The following is a 20,040-nucleotide window of genomic DNA, read 5'->3' on the forward strand; positions in this document are numbered from 1 at the left end:
AGTTAATGAGGTGCTCTCAGCAGAAAGCTATCTACTGTGGGTTACGCAAAAACTGCAGATGCCTTTGTCTTTTAACTTCTTCAGGCAAATATCAAACCGGGTTTGAAAGCAACTGCCACCCCTGGTCTGTATGCATTAGTGTGTTGATGTGCTATGGAGGTCACAGCCTGAGGACAGCCGCTGGACACCTTTGTGCTGCAGGTAATGAATGACTCTTTCTTGCCTCCGCGTTCTGGAAGCCAATTAAGTCAGTGATGTCACTGTCAGGAAGGAAACAAGCTTAAAGCTTGCCAGCTAACTTGGACAATCAAGAATCAACAGCTCCACTACTAACATTGCGGAACCCAGAAACATTTTACTCAATTCGCATATCTAATAGTTGTGTCTGTGAGTGGTGTTTTATTATCTTTCATAACATTTAGTAATTCATAAGTTCACCCTTTCTTTTATTTAAGTCTGGTTAATTTGGGTCCTTTGAAAGCATAAATATATTTGGATGGGAAAATGTATCCGTGAGAGTACTTTTCCTATTTTAAAAAAATTAAGCCCTTGTTACGACCAACCAGGAGAGAGATTGCATTAAGGAAGGGTTTTGGTTCATTGCCCCTCTCATAGGCATAACAACTTGAGGGAATCAGATTGTATGTCTCAGCAAGGGTTTTCTGAATGAGGAATAAGCTGATGATGAAGACAGAATGTGTGACATTAGTTTTGTAATCAGTTCTCAAAGTGAATTTCTCTTTTTAATCCGTACGGTTTGTTATTGATGACAGAAAGATCTTCATGATAGTTTGGTACGAGAGAGAGAGAGAGAGAGAGAAGGGGGAGAGAAGTGAGAGAATAAGAGAATGGAGAGAGGAAATCAGAAAGAGCAGCAGCATGTGCTATAGATGAGAACATTAACAACTCCACCAGCGAATGAGTTTGGTAGTTCTACGAGACCCTTTGTAGACTAAATGTTGGTGAAATACTTAGTCACATTAATGAGGGGGCTTTACCTGACTAATCCAAAGTGACTTGGATTTCACATCAATGCTGATTCCTTCATTCACCAATTTCTGTCCATATCGTCCAAACTATGGAGACCACTTTATGCTGTAATTTATACTGGTATTTTTGTTTCTCTTCCAAAGCCAGACCACAATGAAACAAACAAATAGCTTATTTACAGGAGAGCAGAATCTGTTCTGTTTAACTTGAAACCCACAGTCATTAAAAATTCCAAACATTTTCTGACATTAGCCAGATCTGTTACTGTCAGTTCTAATCTAGGTTTTCATACCCAATGTCTTCCCCTTTTGAAATTTCAGTGCATTCAAGGGGAACAATGACAGCACTCGGGGACAGAATACATTCTGCCTTAATTCCACATGACAGAATCATGCTCTCCTCCATCAGGAATATCAGGTGTCAAGGTCACGACGGAGATTCTGCTAGGCTGCCTTGTGAAGGCTCCCCAAGGTGATCTCACAGAATGTGTGCTCTGGTGGTATTTCCACAATATCTATTTATGTAGACGGGCCTGATAAACATCCAGTACAAAAGCAGGAGAAATCAGACCTGTAAATTACTAACTGGTCTTCAAAAAGCTCCCACAAAATGTGACGGCAACAATATCACACCCTTTAAAGTGCATGTCTGTAACCTGGCATCAAACCAATCACACCTCGCTGTGCCTGAGCTGTCCCCAGTGTGCAAGTAAACCTATTACAAAACAGCTTTTGTCAGTAAATTGTCTTGTGTGATCTACTGTTTGCAATGTGTGAATGAGATTGTTGGCGAGCTGAAAATAACTATTTTGATGGATGTTTCATAATTTCGCCTCCGGGTTCTTTGTAATTGCCTGCAGACTCTTCAGCTTGTGGTGCACCAGCTTAGTTTTATCTCTTTTTTACTTCAGTTTCTCCAGTGTACTGATTAGATCCAGATAACAAAGACTTTTGATTATGGTAAATCAAGACCAAACGAAATAGAAGCAGAAGTAGGCTATCCAGCCCATTGAATCAAACCCGCCAGTCAACAAGATCACGGCTGATTTGCCAATCTGCAAATTCACTTTCCCACCTTTTCCCCATGATTCTTGCTCCCCTGACTGATTAAAAACCTGTCAGTCTCAGTCATGAATGGACCTAATTAGGGGGAGATGATGGTGGAGTGTTTTATCACTGGACTGTAAATCCAGAGACCCAAGAAATATTCCCAGGACCTGGTTTCAAATTCTACCGTGGCAGGTGAAACTTGAATTAAGATGAAATCTGGAGTTAAGAGCAGAACGAGGACCACAAATCCACTGCTGATTGTTGGGAAAAACCCATCTGGTTCATTTATTTACTTTATGGAATGAACCTGCCATTCCTACCTGGTCTGGTCTACATGTGACTCCAGACCCACAGCAATATGATTGACTCTTAATCTCTTGGGGAATCAGGGATAGACAATAAATGCTGGCCTAGCCAGCATAGCCCTCATCCTGCAAATGAATTTTTTTAAGAAGTCTCAACGGCCCTCTGTGACAAAGTATTCCATATATTCTCTGCCCTGAGAGAAGAAATTCCTCATTTCTGTTTAAAATGGACATCCCATTAGTCTGAGATTGTCTCACAAGGAGGACAGCCTCTCAGCTTCTACCCTCTCAAGCCCTCTTAGAATCTTGTATGTTTCAATAAGATCTCCTCTGTATTCTAATTAGATTACTTACATGTGACTCCAGACCCACAGCAATATGATTGACTCTTAATCTCTTGGGGAATCAGGGATAGACAATAAATGCTGGCCTAGCGTTCGGCCCTTCGGCCCAACAAGTCCACACCGACCCGCCAAAGCGCAACCCACCCAGACCCATTCCCCTACACCGAACACTACTGGCAATTTAGCATGTCCAATTCACCTAACCTGCACATTTTTGGACTGTGGGAGGAAACTGGAGCGCCCGGAGGAAACCCATGCAGACACGGGGAGAATGTGCAAACTCCACACAGTCAGTCGCCTGAGGCGGGAATTGAACCCGGGTCTCTCGCACTGTGAGGCAACAGTGCTAACCACTGTGCCACCGTGCCACCCACTAATGAGTAAGGGATAGTTTTTTTTCACAAAGAGATTAGAGATTAGAATTCCTACAGTGTGGAAACAGACCCTTCAGCCCAACAAGTCCACACTGACTCTCCAAAGAGTAACCTACCCATTCCCCTACCACATATTTACCCCTGACTAATTTACCTAACCTGCACATCCCCGAACACTGTGGGCAATTCAGCATGACCAATTAATCTAACCTTCACAAATTGCCTAGTGAGTCAATTTTATCAATACTACATTCATCTGGAGTTACGCTGCCTGCAAAATTATTTAAAAACCTGAAAACATTGTGCTGATCTTCAAGCTGCTTCTTCATCACTGAAAGTACTGCCACATATCTCATAAATTTTGCTCAACATTTGATGGATTATTCTGAATCTCAAAACGAGAAACTGCATATGGAGACTATTTGACCCAAGTACTTGCATAGACCAGGGATTCAAATTTTCCCATTTAATACACAGAGATGTTCAGCTCGTGCATTCGACAAGGGATAAAGACAATCAAACAACTTCCTGAAATATTAATTCAGTCTCATCCTCAGAGTTCCTGCTCTCCACAGTACAATTCAGCTTGTTTCAATAAAACACAACCACTTCTGAGCCTTACAAAAGATAATTGCTGTTGTAGATGAGTATGTTCAATCAGCACACACATCTGCAGGCAGAGAGCAGTGTGATCCACGAGCCCTCTCTACAGCCTCATCCCTCCAACCTGCATCCCTCGTAAAGCCCTTTAGGGAACATCTCCAGGACACCCGCACCAATCAACCCCATTGCCCCATGGCCGATCATATCAACTCCCCCTCGCACTCTGCCAAGGACATGCAGGTCCTGGGCTTCTTCCATCACCACTTCCTAACCACCCAACACCTGGAGGAAAGACGCCTCATCTTCTGCCTCGGAACACTTCAACCCCAGGGCATCAATGTGGACTTCACCAGTTTCCTCATTTCCCCTCCCCCACCTTACCCTAATGCCAACCTTCCAGCTCAGCACCATCTTCATGACCTGTCAATCTTCCATCCCACCTATTTGCTCCACCCTCCTCTCCGACCTATCACCTTCATCCTCACCTCCATCCACCTATTGCACTCTTAGCTACCTCCTCTCCAGGCCCACGCTCCTCCCAATTATCTCTCCACTCCAGAGGCTCCCCGCATGACACCTGATGAAGTGCTTTTACCAGAAACGCTGATTCTCCTGCTCCTCGGATGCTGCCTGACCTGCTGTGCTTTTCCAGCACCACACTAATCTTGACTCTAATCTCCAGCAACTGCAGTCCTCACTTTCGCCCATTCCTTTTAACCCAGGCCCAAGCTTTCACTACAGTTTACGTGGTCCAGGCCCTCACTGAGCCTCCACCTCAGCTCAAGTTGTCGCTGCACTACCAACCCTCCAGGCCCTCAAAGCCCAAACGCAGAAGAGGCCCAGCATTACAGTGTGGTCCACCCCAGACCTCCGCTGCAATGCTCCATCCTTATTCCAGGCTTTCACTGCAGCCCCCAACCTGCGCCCCACAATCTGAGCTGCTGTAGTGCTGAGCCCTGAGTCCAGGTGCTTCAAGCTGCTCCTGAATCCTACCTCCATGTGGCTGAGTCAAAGAACTGACTCTTGCAGTAGAGTGTTGGCAGATTTTCACAACACCCCTTGGTGGGATGGCAGGTGGGGGAGTTATAATGTTGGGCGCCAATAGACTGGCACTGCTTCTCCGTCCTGTCTCCTGCTGTGACCTCACAGGAAACAGGTACTCCAACAATACGTGCCCAGGCAAAGTGATGAAATGTGATGCCAGACAATCGGCCGAGGGTCATGGTTATCCTCTTTTCGGACCTCTTCGAGTGGCATGGTGGCTCAGTGGTTAGCACCACTGCCTCTCAGCGCCAGGGACCCAGGTTCGATTCCAACCTCGGGCGACTGTGTTGAGTTTGCACATTTTCCCTGTGTCTGCGTGGATTTCCTCCTACGGTCCAAGGATGTGCAGGTGAGGTGAGTTGGCTGTGCTCATTTACCTCATGATGTGCAGATTAGGTGCTTTAGCCTTGGGAAATTCAAGATTGTAGGGATAGGGTAGGGGTGTGAGTCTGGGTGGGATATTCATCAGAGGGTTAATGTGGACTTTTTGGACCTAATGTTTCCACACTGTGTGGATTCTAGTCTATTAAAAAAAAGGTGAATCATGATGTTGGACAATTGGCCAAGGATCATGGTGTCCTCTTTTTGAGCCCCTATGACCAATGGAGGCCCCATAGCTGCTTCTCGTTCTTTCAGACTGAAATAGCCACCCTCTTATCCTGAGGTTTATGACCCCTGTGTTTTGGGCTTGCAGCCTCTCTCTGAGCATCAACCCAGCCAAGAAAAGTTAATGCTTCAAGGTTTGTGACCTTTCACCAGAAAGCTGAGGTATTACCTGCACTTCACGATGCAGAGAAAGTGCCAGACCCACCTCATAGGTCTATCAATTCCTGTCCTTACATCAGCAACAGGGAGAACTGGTCACAAGCCTGCAGTTTGTCTAATAGTATCAGGGAACGCCTCCATAAATTTTGATACGATCTTCGACATTCAAAACAATGGAACACTGGATGCACTACAGCTTTAGGTTTCATAAGTGATCGGCCTATTGTGAGCTTACATTCTGGCATGTGTTCTGGTCATGTCTGTTTGCCCCGCGGAGATGGTCCTTTGTCATCAATCCTTCTGACTGGCATTACTCAAAGTTACTGATGCCAAGTGAGGTCGGAAGAGACTTGAAGAATAGCTACATGTTACATCTGAGTTACATGGTTTGCTCTGGTGAGACCACAGCCTAGGCTTGAAACTAATACACACATCTCTGGTTAGCTCCAGGGAACAGAGAGCTTAGACCAACAATGGGAGGACTGGAACCAGATTGGGCTGCTTCTCCAGAGAGCTGTGCTTTATATCCTGACCGGGAGGAGCTTAACTCATGACGTCTGTTAACTCTTTCAGGTCCCAACTGCCTAGTACAGCACATTTGAGATTTCTTTTGAATGGTTGGCCTTTTCCCTGGAAGTGGTTGGACATGTTTACGTGCAGTTGAGGCTGGGATGAGAACGGCCATGGCCATATCCAATGGTGGGGCATGTTCGAGGGGCTGAGTTACCTATTCCTGCTCCTAGTTCTTACCTTCCATAAAATGTAACCTGGTGAAAGCATGTTCTCCAGACCATCCCTCATCGGGACTCTACTATGTATGGCACATTTCTTCTTGCATATTAAGTTAACTGAAGACAGGGTTCACAGATAGAGGTGCTCACAAGGTCACCTGATATGTAAGAGTAAAAAATGAGGTCTGCAGATGCTGGAGATCACAGCTGCAAATGTGTTGCTGGTCAAAGCACAGCAGGCCAGGCAGCATTCCTGAGATGCTGCCTGGCCTGCTGTGCTTTGACCAGCAACACATTTGCACCTGATATGTAAGGACAACAGCATAGGAAAATTGAAACTGCCTCCTTCCACAGAGCAGAAACAACTCACTCTTCCATTTAAGAGTGTAAGTTACACCACGTATCCCAATGGCCTTTACAGGGAAATCAAGGAAAACTCCTGAAGTAGCCATCTGAGCTGCTGGAATTATGGGAACTGCATGCAAGAAAACATTTACTTTGAGCTTCCTGCTTTTATGTTAGGAAGGATCCCATTCTTGAGGTAATACTGTAACAATAATTGACTTTATTTACATTTACCCCCGGGAGGACAGTAGCTTAGTTTCTTCAAATGGATGTAATTTAGTGTATTTACATGGCTGCTAACCAGAAAGGTAAACACAGTTCCCTTGCATTAGTACAATCCACAGTAATAGCCTGCGTTCAAGATCAGGCAGGGAATATCAATTGTCTTGAGTCAGAAAAATGTATCGCCAGCGTCTCTGATCCTCCAAGGTGCATTTTCCGTCATAAAATTGGAAGGAGTGAATTCTGCCCCACGTCATGGCAACATGACAAGGTCTGAATGGAGTCACGGCAAAAGAAAAAGCTCACCTAATTTGTGCTGAGACCGAGGAGTCAGAGCATTTAGGAAAACATTTTCTCCGAGGCACGAATCTCTTTCAGGTCAGATAAATTATTTCTTGGTTCATTCACTGTGAGCTCATTCCATAAATGGGAAATATGTATTTTGATTAATATTAATGCACAATTATATACATATATAATAAACAGATTGCTTCAAAAGGTTCAGCAGGAATGGGCAAAATTATTTTCCCTCCATGACTTTCACTGCAAACAGTAGGTAATAAAAAAAAAATTGCTAATAGTAAATGTGTTCAGAATCAAATTAATAGCTTGCCTTTTCTACGAAGACAAGGCACATGTATTCATACATAACACACAGCAGCTGCAAAGGACACAGTACAGGGAAGGATAAATACCCACTGGGAGACCTGGGGACAGATAAGGAAAGGTTAGGCTTTTTTTTAAACTACCTGAATAAATTACAGGCAGATTAATATAGTTGAGATTAGGGCGGCAAAACGTCCCAGATGGAGAAAAAGATGGAAGACTCTAACATACACTATTGAAAGAGGGCTCCTATTATTCACCACAGTTTCAACCTAAATACCAGGGCATTATGTAAAACAAAAAAAACCTGTGAGAGTTGCTCACAATATGTTAAGCCCCATAATTAATCACTGGTGGCTTAAGCTACAAAAAGTACTTCAACACTTGCATCATGTACTGGGGTGGGGAAAGATGATACGTAAATGCAAGTTATTTCTTTAAGATTAGATTCCCAACAGTATGGAAACAGGCCCTTCAGCCCAAGTCCGCACTGACCCCCCAAACAGTAACCCACCCAGACCCATTCCTCTCCCCTACACCTACCCCTGACTAATGCACCTAAAACTATGAGGCAATTTAGCATGGCCAATTCACTTAACCTGCACATCTTTGGATTGTGGGAGGAAACCGGAGCACCTGGAGGAAACCCACGCAGACACAGGGAGAATGTGCAAATGCCACACAGACAATCACCTGAGGCAGGAATCAAACCTGGTTCCCTGGTGCTGTGTGGCAGCAGTGCTCACCACTGAGTCACCATGCCACCCTTTCCTGGTTTAAAGTGAAAGCAGAGTGACAGTGTACTGTGCATTGCAGCAAATGCAACCTCTCCCAATGCTACGGGCGGATGCAAAGCCCGTTTGTCACTTCAGGCTGAGTGTTCACAACATCCAGTGATTCAGTGACAAACCGTTCGTGCACATTAAGCAGTCAGTCTACTCTGGGGAGTCAGTAAGATGACCTGATGTTAGTAAGCAAGCACATAAGTCCTAGTTCAGGATTACCACAGCTTCAGTGAGTCTCTGCTCCATTCAACCAATTGTGGAAAATTCCACATTAATTCACTCATGAATAGCTCGTGTCAGGTTCAGGTAACTCAAAATACTCGTCACACTTGAGAGCTCGGATTTCAATAACTGTTAATGTGCAGGTATGTGATAATATCACATTGTCTGTGAGATCAGGGTCATTTCAGCTGAGCCCCTCTGGGACCTGTGAGATAAAACTCTCAGGTACTGGCAATGGATCAATGAACCAAAACAAACCACCCTATTATCATTTTCTCTTTCAGTTAAAAATCAATTCCCAGTCACAGTGAGTAATCTTGATCCCTCTGAATAAACAAGAAAACTACTGCACAGCTGGAAACTTATTAACTTGTTGAACAAACAGCAAGCGCACACACTGCAGAGACAGTCATGTTTGAAAGGAGCTAGGGATAACTCCGCTGAGAAAGGGGGCTCAGAAATCAGTGGGTAAATACATGCTGAACCTTCGCAGTCTGCCCTATGCCTCAGTAGCAACTGCAGCAGACATTGATTTGACAGAGTGAGGCTTCTGAAATGAAGCTTATCACAGACTCGATGGCAAATTATCATCTGGCTGTGCAGAAGGTTGTAAACAAAATTTTAGCCAAACCAAACAGCCGCAGGTTTAAAATGATGGATTGATCCAATGGCTACTGCTTTTTGTGAGAAGGAGTACAGCAATTTCTTTGCGTAAGGAGACTTTGCCAACTTCTTGCCTTTGTTCAGATTTTTATTTTAAAGATCTGTCCGAGATTCCCCCAACAACGGGAAATAATTCTCTCAAACAAATTCTCAATGTCTGACTAGGTCCTAAAGGCTTCAATAAGATCAGCCATCCACCTCTATTTCAGGGAGTAATCGAGTAATCTCTCCTCAAACTCTACTCCATGGGGCTCTGGAAAATTTCTGGCGAAGCTGCACTGCACCTTGCCGAAGTATTCTTCAGAAAATACAATACTCAGAACTGTACACAGTATGCAGATGTGGTGTATAGTACTTTGCAGTAAAACATCCTTCCCTCTATATTCCAGCCCTTGTATTGTAATGGCTAATATTCTTATTTTTATTATATTTTTGACCTGACTACTACCTTTTATTAACTTCATAGATTAATGCCTAAAGTGCTTTGGACCTCCACTGTTCACGAGTTAAATAATGTTCTGACTTTTGGGACCAAAATCAGTGACTTCACATCTGATGAAATCAATCTGCCATACTTTTGTCTACTCACTTAATCTATCATTATTTCTACAATGCTGTGCTTTCATTACACCACTTGCTATGCCAATGATCACTATACCTTCAACAAACATGAATAAATAGATCTTTTTGTAATTTCCAAGACTGTTTACCCTTCTTAATAAACAGAAATGTTGTGCAGTGACTGAGTCAGTAGCCACTGATCTGCTGAATGAATAAAAGCATCAGACCATGCCCTTAAAACACTGAAGAAAACAAGAATAATACAGATAAACTAAAACCTTATTATTATTTCAAATGAGAACAGATATGAATGGGAACAGATAAACCATAAAACAGATAGTTATATGTACTTCTTGCTAAAAGAGTGGCAAATATTTTGAATAATATATGAAGCAGATAATAGAGATGGAAAACAGCGTTTTTCAAAATAAAATTACATGCCATAATTGGACAAGCAATGTTGTACAATAATGTCCATTTATCACTTGAAAATTTCTTTCTGCTGCGAAAGAATTCAATAACAAATTTCACAAATAACATTTGCTTTCCTGAATAAATCTCAGTCAGTAACACAGCAATCAACCATCAGTCTCCTGAATGAAAACATACTCAGCCGGTGCACAAACCCATCCAGAATCTCCGTTAGTGCACAGATGATGCACCCCTGCCTGGTAAACACACATTCTACTGGTACACTGACTCAAGCTCTGAGATCAGAGAATCGCTGCTGTGAGGAAACAGGCCATTTGGCCCAACAAGTTCACACTGACCCTGCAAAGAGTAACCCACCTAGATCCATTCCTCTACCCTATTACTCAACATTTACCCCTGACTAATGCACCTTACCTACACATTCCTGAACACTATGGGCAATTTACAATGGTGAATTCACCTAACTTGCACATCTTTGAACTGTGAGAGGAAACCGGAGCACTTGGAAGAAACCACCGCAGACACGGGGAGAAAGTGCAAGCTCCACACAGACAGTCACCTGAGGCTGGAATAAAACCCGGCTCCCTGACATTGTGAGGCAGCAGTGCTAACCACCGAACCACTACGCTGCCCAAATATTTACACTCCAAAGCTTCCGATCTCAGCAACAGCTCTGATTTTGATCAATTTGTCATTGATAACTATGCCTTCAACTTACCAAGTTTTGAACTGTTGATTTCACTCCTCAACCTTCTGCTTGCCTATCCTTTCCCCCTCAAAAATGCTCCCTTGTTGCTTTCTTAAAACCTATCTCTGACTGCCATCTTTGGGAGAGGAATGGTGCCAATTTTGGTTGATAACCTTGCCACGTAAAGTGCCTTGTAACATTTTATCACGTTACATGAAAGGCATGTAAATACAAGTTTTGACTGTGACCGTTATTAAAATCTACTCTCTTTGATCAAGCTTGGGATGCCCTCATATCAACATGTGAAGGGATATTCTTGAGCTGCAAAACCACACGTTTCTTTGAACAGTTCAGAGGCTCAGGTCCCCACGAGTAATGGAGTATTGGAGATACTGAAGAATAGCCAAATAGCAAATTGAGGACCACCCAGGATTCAATGTTCAATTTTTGAACCAGGCCATCCTGAAAGCGTATATAAAGGTAGTTTCTTTTGGCTTGAGTACTGGTTGGACATTTCACTACACTATGTGATTGAGTACAGCAAAAAATCCTCAGAATGACACTAATTTGAATTTTGAAGACATGTTGTATCAATGATGCTTTAGTTCTTTCAAATGCATGCCCAGAGACAGAAATTTTACCACTTCACTCTTAAAGAATGGTCTACTTCAGATGTTTAAGAGTATTAAAGGATTTGACACAAAGTAGGTAGAAACTTTTTTTTCCTGGTGTGATTGCCCAGTACAAACGGATGCAACTCTATAGTTAAATTGAGATGAGTGGCACAGTAGTATTGCTCCTGCCTCTGAGCCAAGAGACTTGGGTTTTGAGTTCTGTTGCTCCAGAGGTGTGTTATACCCTGTCTGCAGTTTGATTACAAATGTCCAGAACTGAAGTTAAGTTTTTCAGGAGTAATGTCAAATAGACTTCCTTGTACAAAAGATTATGAAAATCTGAAAGCTTCTCCCTCATAAAGAGATTTTGGATCAACTGAAACCTTTTTAAGCTAAAACGGCTAATTGTTTGTTCAGCGAGGGTGATCCACGTTAGTTAGATAAAGTCACAGGTCAGCCATCATCTTATTGGTTGGTTAAGCAGGTTTGAAAGGCCGAATAGCCAATTCTTACTCCCACATTCCTTGCAGACAGGTCCCCGATTTTTGGGAAAGTTTGTGGATTTTGTGCATTTGATCTGCAAGCGCCTCAATGGCAGCCATTTATCTTCAGAATGGTCAACACTAAATAACCCTAGTTCCTGATCATAACTGTGGATTTGAAAGAAATACTCAGGTAACTAAACAATAAATTAATGGTTATTCTATAGTCAAATTAGTTTATTGTCTTGTCTATCCATTTGTCCACTCTGTGGCTTAATGGTGTTAATTTGGACAGGTCTGACAAGCAAAATTGAGCACACAACATGACTCCATAAGAAAATGAGTGTTGTGTGAACTTTAAAATCACTAGAAGTCTGAAGATTATCGTTGAATGGTTTATCCTTCAGCAAAAAAGACGAGCATCCGTCACCTGGACAGTTCATTGGTTTGAAATTTCCTTGTTTTAAGGTTAAAATTACCTGCCTGAGCCTTTTATATTTGATGTTGCCATTAAGAATGTCAATTTCTGCAAATTGGCCTTTAGATCCGCACTCCTTTGCTAAGTGTCCTGTTCAGCCGTATTACTGATGCAGCTGTGGAGCAGGTGGGACTTGAAACCCAAGCCTGCAGGCAGGGACACTACCACTCCACCACAAAAGACTTAATATTGGTGTATATAAGGCATATCATTGCTCAGTTCAGTGACAAACCTACTTAAATGAGGTGATTAGCAGCTTAAATGGTCATGTTTTCCTCCATTAAACATATGTAATTCCAGCCATTTATCTCCAGATTGCAAAATTAACTCATTTGAACACGTCATTTTGTGCAGGAAAAGCATATAGTCCTGCTTAATGAGGAGGGGCCACCAATTATGCTTCAAAGAGATCAAAGATTGATTGATCCAGGGTCTAATTGTTTTCCCATTAAGCACACACAAAAAAAGTCAAAACTGCAAGTTCAGCCTAACCTGTGAGGTAATCTGGATCCGGAATGGGTTCAGACAGCAATTCCTGACAATGGCTTTCACTGGGTAGAGCTGATACAACCATTCCATCTGGCAGCTGCTGTGGTATACCATTCATCACATTCTTCTGTCTGAAGGAGTGAGAGAGAGAGAGAGAGAAAACAGCCCATGATGAAAACAGTTTGTTGGATATTATCACTGCACAATCGAGAAATATTGACTAATTTACCTATTAAGACAGACACCGCATCCTCACTTCCTTTTTGTTTGAAGAGCACAATTAATAATATTTTGCATTTTTTATGGAGCAGGAGACAGTAGGTGGAATTTGGCAACTTCAGAGCAATACTTGGTTCCTACGGATCAGCAAAACCCCCTTGCTCCATCCTAACTCACCCACTTTCTTGCCCCAGTCTTAATTTCTAGCTGCTCCTGAAGGTCCTTAGCATTATTTTAAAACTGCTAGGTCCAAGCTGGCAAGTGGCACACAGTTTATTGTAATCTTATAATCTAGCATGTATTTTGCTGATGGGTTAGAATTGTCACAAAGATGTGCGGGTCAGGTGAATTGGCCATGCTAAATTGCCCATAGTGTTAGGTAAGGGGTAATGTAGGGGTATGGGTGGGTTACGCTTCGGCGGGTCGGTGTGGACTTGTTGGGCCGAAGGGCCTGTTTCCACACTGTAAGTCTAATCTAAAAAAATTGCTGCCTGTACTCTAATCTTGCATAAAGACTTTCTAAAATTGACACTGAATTGGTTTATCAGTGTTCTTGTGTGTTGGCATAAAATTGTACCATAATTCATCTGGATAGCTCTGCATTCACAAATCTTTATGACATGCTTTTATAAACTGCAGGCTTTCTAAATAAAAAGTTTGAATTTTGTACCATCTTGAGGAAAAGCTGATTTGGGCATTAGATTCCAGCATTCAGGACACCTAATCTCCACGCTCTTCCATGAAGTCCAAAGAAGTGACAAATTGCAAGTGATAAACTTGCCAAGAGTCTCGCTTTTAATTCAGGATAAAAGCATGTATAAGTAAAATTGAATGTAAAGTTTTCCAGGGTATTTTCTTGATACAGCTGTAATTTTAAGTTCTCATCCCCCTCAGCTCGTATGCCATTGATAATCAGAAGTCATTGATCATCTCTCTTTTCCTAAAACATATTACAAAGTCTGAGCTTCCATAGCCTTCTGTGGTAGAGAGAACCAAAGGTTAACAGCACTCTGGAGTTAAATCATTTCTCATAATCTCAGGCCTAAGTGGCATCCTCCTTATTTTTAAATTGTGCCACCCAGGTTGTAGACTCCTCAAGCAGGGGAAATACATTACCTGAATTTACCCTGTCTACTCCTTTCAGTATTTTGTAAGTCTCAATGTAATTGCATCTCATTCTTCAAAATATCTCGGGACCGCTGGCCTAGATGCTCAATCTCTCTCCACTGGACAGTTCTACCAGCCTGAGAACATGTCTAGTGAACCTTGATTGCACTACCTCCATGGCAGTAAGATCTTTGCTGAGATAAAGACTCCTGAACAGCACACATTACTCCAGGTGAAGCCAAACCAAGCTTTGTACAATTGAAGCAAGACTTCACTATTCTGGATTCAAATCCTCTTGTACCAAAGGCTAACATTCCATTGGCATTCCTAATAGCTCACTGCACCTGCATGTTAGCCTTCAGTGACTTAGCAACAAAGACACTATGTCTCTTTAGACATTTAGACTTTCCACCCTCTTAAGAAATAATCTGCACATCTATTTCTCCTACCAATGTGTATAAACTCATATTTTCTCACATTATATTCCATCTGCCATTTCTTATTCATTCACTAAATCTGGTGAAATCCTCCTGAAGCCACTTAACATCTTCCACACAATACATATTCCCAACAAGCTTTGTGTCATCCGCAAACACTATTTAACTTAGATTAATTTACTGTTATAAGTAATTGCATAAAGGCTTCTCTCTAGTTTCTACTACCATAACTCAGTCATATGGTACCAGAAATATCCCTTAAGCTTCCTTTGTATAGTCTTCTGAACTTGAATGTTTCCACAGAATATCATTGGATCCAAACTATCTATATCTTTAGTATCACTGAATTCAAGGATTGTGAACTTTTCTTAATCAGCCTCCCATCCTTTACCTCCCAAAAATTACAACTTCTCCAAAACTCCCTTGTCTATATCCCACCCAATAACAAAATTCATTCACCCATCTGATCGGCCCAGCAGGCAATGGAATGTTTGATCTGTCTGTTCCATCCACGGCATTTATCATCACACTTCAAGGGAGATTTATGTGAAAAGGCAGGAAGTGGAATCAATGACTCCAGTTAATACAAATCTAATCTGAATTCTTTGGCACAGTTGTGACATATTGTATTTATGGATGCCTTTACTAACTCATGCACTAGCTTGCCATATTCGTTAATACTGCATTCCCATTCATTCATAACCCTTTATAAGTCCATTGTTTACTGTGATGCATTTTCATTCATTCAGAAAACCAAATTTTTGCAGTGCATTTTACTATTGCAAGATAGACTAAATTAAAACATTAATTCCAAACCCATTACTCCTCCTTCACACCTTCAACCCTTATCAGATCTATTTACATCAAAAGTTACCTCTGAATAAATGTCAAAGACGACTAAGCTATTCAGAAACAATACCCCTACTGCCACTGTGTCGCCACAACCCACCCGAAGCTATGGAAAGATCATAATATTAATCAGCCCTTACTAACCATCTCTTGGGACCTGAATAGATTACATTAAACAGGTTCCCCAATTAGTATGTACTTCTTATATACATTAAACAGGGCCACTAACCCCTTTACTGTCAGAACAGTGATTCCATGAAACTGCATGAATGAATGAAACTCCCACCGGCAAATAGTAACCAAATCTCACAACCCAGCTACGGTAATCAGTTTAATATCCTTTATTCTAGGAAGTAAATGCTTAATTTCTAACTTTTTTTTAGGGCATATAGATCCAGTACTTTTACTAACATTTACTAACTGAAAAGGTAAAAGGACTAACCCCTCTAAATTATGCATGCAGACAGGATGAAGACTGTCTGTCCTATCAGGAGTAGCAGCCAGTACTTAGCAAATGTCGAAACAATCTCTTGTTTACGAACGTCTGTGCACAACAGATAAAATTATGTAACACCACAATGATATAATTCTAATGTATGTAAAGAGCTACGTAGAAAGAGGCTACCATAAGAATTGTACTTGTGGATTCTATTGCCTCTTTGAATTGTGCTACTGAATAAAGAGGTCATTTTTACCACTCACTAATTTCGATCGTTATGTGAACACGATCCCGCACAATGAAATCAGCCACAGATTAGATGGGCTTCTTCACTAAATTCACTCTCAGAGGAACCCTGCCTAATCAGATTGGTAGACAACATTGGAATTATAGATGTATAACACAGCAGTGAAACTCTTGCCTGGTATGGGTCCTTCCAGGATGCTGAAAAATGCCTCCATTGGCTAAGGGACCTGAGGGGAAATCTTTTTCACACAGAGGATGGTGCACGTATGGAATGAGCTGCCTGAGGAAGTGGTAGAGCAGGTATAACTGCAGCATTTTAGAGACACTTGGACAGATACATGAATTGGAAAGGTTTTGAGAGATATGGGTCAAATACTGGCAAACAGGGCTAGTTCGGTTTAGGATACCTGGTTGGCACAGACAAGTTTGGACTGAAGGATTGGTTTCTGTGCTGTAAGACTCTATGACGAAGTGAAAAGTAGTAGGAGGCTTGATGCAATAGCTGTATGAAGGCACTCCCTGGAACCCAGGCATAAGAACATGTTCATTTCCAATGATGCAGTGGCAGGCAGCTAACCACTTTACTCTGTTATCATCTGCTGGTGGAAAGAACATTCAGTGATGCATGGTTATTTATGTTAAGGGCAGTTGGATGATGGCAATGAACTTTGGACTAAACAGAGCTGCTCACTAGGCTGTTAGCGAGACAGTCTAATACCCACTATTAATTGAACAAGGATTCAGTGTTCCAATGGGTTAAACAACCAGAAAATTATTAGCCTCCTTGGGATGACGACTCTTGTGATTGTGGTGTGATTAGATTAGATTACTTACAGTGTGGAAACAGGCCCTTCGGCCCAACAAGTCCACACCGACCCGCCGAAGCGCAACCTATCCATACCCCTACATATACCCCTTACCTAGCACTATGGACAATTTAGCATGGTCTATTCACCTGACCCGCACATCTTTGGACTGTTCCTATCTTGAGATTCAAAGATGTGGGTTAAAATCCCACCCACCCCAGAGGTATGTCATTAACACATCTGAACATACTGATCCAAAATACTGGACAGCATGGTGGCCCAGTGGTTAGCATTGCTGCTTCACAGCATCAGGGACCTGAGTTCGATTTCTGCCTTGGGCAACTGTCTGTGTGGAGTTTGCACATTCTCCCTGTGTCTGTATGGGTTTCTTCTGGGTGCTCTAGTTTCCTCCCACAAGATTAGATGAATTGGCCAAGCTAAATTACCTATGGTGTTCAGGGATGTGTAAGTTAGGTGCATTAGTTAGGGGCAAACCTAGGATAATAGGGAGGGGAATGGGTCAGGTTGGGTTACTCTTCAGAGGGTTAGTGTGGACTTGTTGGGCCCAAGAGCCTGTTTCCACATGTAGGGATTCTATGAACATTCTATGTCTGTATCTTGCTTGGGGTAAACCTCCTGAGGACGAACATATTTCAGATGGTGAGGTGTGAGCTTGGATCTCAACCTGTGTGATATGTTTAGTGACTCAATGTTTTTAGCATCAAGCATCTAATCAACATTTTAAAGGTGTGGTTCATGATAACTCAGTCAGCCTGAAGCCTCCAAAGTACTGACCTGTCACTAGAAGTACTCCCACATAGCTGCACAACATCTTGAACATCAACATATTTAGCAGTTGACCAACCACATAGCAAGACAATAATTAATATTTGGCACTGTGGCCAGCTGCCCAGCTTTGGCTGGACAAAAACCCAGCAGCATCTAACTTCTGATGACTTCCCTCTGGACAATCCAGGCTTAACTCTTTAGATTTGGGCAAACAGAATAAATCTCTACAGGCGGACAGACAACACTGACTTTATTCTTGGACAAGCAACAACTCAACTAAATTTCTCATTAGGTTTATTTGGAGACCCTGAAATTGTGGTAATGTCTCAGATTCCCAATTGCCCAAAACCAAAATGTAAACCAAGGATCATATCTATTGTGACAATGATGTTTTCTACACATATTGCTTGACCTCTTTACAACATGGTGAAATATTTAAGCTATTCTCCTCATTTGCAATTATTCTTGTTCTGCAGAATATCCAAGCATTGAAAACTATCTGAACAATATGAATAAATACAAAAGAGACAGTGTATATCATTTTGGTCTCATAAGCTTTCTCTGTCGCAGCTCAGCAGTTCTGTATTCACTGTCAGTGAAAATGTACTGCTTGTTCCTATTTTCCGATCCATTTTCATAAGATAGTGCTGCAAATAAACCGTGTGAATGAGTCCAGCAGCTGGGGATTAAGTGTACCAATTCTGAATATAATTTTTTTTTCTCTTTTCTGAATTGGTCATTCACATTTAGACATCCGAGCAGCTGTCGGTTCCTGCTCTGTCTAGATGTTAAAACAAGAATACCTTGTCAATACATTGGTATTTTGTCAATGGAGGTTTTCACTCCCCCAAGTGTTTTTTTAAAAAATGGCCTGTAAAGGCAGAAATTGGCAAGTGCGAAAACAGCAAGCCATGCAAAATAAATTGTGCCGTAAGCCAACCAATTCAAATAGTCAAATTACCCGAAGAATTGTTGATGAGTTTTAATCAATCCTGGGATTTGGATTTCACTGGTTGGATCATCTTTAGCTTCCTGTCATTAATTTATCTTGAGGAGGTTGTAGTAAGTTGCTTTCTTGAGCTCCTGCAGTCTCGGAGTATTGGTTCATTGAATGTCATGAGGAGATGGTGAGATTCTCTCGTGTTGGAGATAGTCATTGCCTGATATTTGTATCAATAAACTTGCCAATTATCAGATGATGCCTGGGTGTTGCCTGGGTCCTTCAATAAAACTATATGAGCTGCTACTGTGTCTAACAGTTCTTGAAGATTTGTTATCATTTATTGACCATCCTGACCTTTGTGTGAAGGAGATGATCAATGAAGTATCTGAAGTTGGGTTAGGTTAAGGACACCAACCTGAGGAACTCAGGCACTGATTTCCTGGGGCTGAGATAACTGACCTCCAACAACCATAAACATTTTCCTTTGCGCAAGGTATGACTCCAATCAAAAAAGAGTTTTGCCCCTGATTGCTACTAACTATAGTTTTGCTCAGGCACCTTGAGGCCATACTTGTTCAAATGCTGCCTTGATGTCAACAGTAGTCATCTCTGGACTTTAGCTTTTATGTACCATTTTGCACCAGGTCTGTGATGAAGTCAGGAGCTGAATGGTCCAGGTGGAACTGACAATGAGCATCTGACACTGAGAAAGTTCCTACTGGACAAATGCTGCTTGCTAGCACTACCAATTACACCTTATATTTTGTAGCTTCTTTTCAACCTTTTGAGAGATCTTATACCAGTCATCTTGTTGATGATTGATAACTGAATAATCAGGTAGTAGATGGCTGGATTGGATTTGTCCTGCTTTTTAGTGAACAGGTTACAACTGGGACAATTTTCCACACTGCAAATGTGTTGCTGGTCAAAGCACAGCAGGCCAGGCAGCATCTCAGGAATAGAGAATTCGACGTTTCGAGCATAAGCCCTTCATCGTCGAATTCTCTATTCCTGAGATGCTGCCTGGCCTGCTGTGCTTTGACCAGCAACACATTTGCAGCTGTGATCTCCAGCATCTGCAGACCTCATTTTTTACTCAATTTTCCACACTGTCAGGTAGATGTGAGTGTTGTCGCTATACTAGAGCAGCTCAGCTAGGTGAGCAGCACATTCTGGAGCAAAGTCTTCAGTACTATTGGCAAAATATTTCCAGGGTCCTGATGGTGCAGAATTGTTTTACGCAGGTGCTAATGTACCTAGCATGCACTGCTGGATAGAGCTATGAAGCAATAACACTCATGCATATGTAGTTGGTGAGAAGTCATAACATTAGGTTTTAAGTTATGGAAATTCCCTGATATAGTTTGGCAGGTGTTAAGGGATAGTGTTAAATTGGACAGTGTTTTAACTCAT

General features: G+C 42.0%; 1 protein-coding gene across 1 annotated transcript in view; it reads right to left on the reverse strand.

Annotated features, from left to right (window-relative positions):
• astn1 (astrotactin 1) overlaps positions 1-20,040 on the reverse strand; it is a 2,216,244-nt gene that overhangs the window by 491,074 nt on the left and 1,705,130 nt on the right. Inside the window, exon 14 of the mRNA XM_060829548.1 lies at positions 12,796-12,923. Within this exon, the coding sequence (XP_060685531.1) occupies positions 12,796-12,923 (128 nt within the window). The remainder of the gene's footprint in view (positions 1-12,795; positions 12,924-20,040) is intronic.

Source organism: Hemiscyllium ocellatum, chromosome 9 (genome assembly GCF_020745735.1).
Source record: "Hemiscyllium ocellatum isolate sHemOce1 chromosome 9, sHemOce1.pat.X.cur, whole genome shotgun sequence".
In the NCBI taxonomy this organism is placed as follows: domain Eukaryota; kingdom Metazoa; phylum Chordata; class Chondrichthyes; order Orectolobiformes; family Hemiscylliidae; genus Hemiscyllium; species Hemiscyllium ocellatum.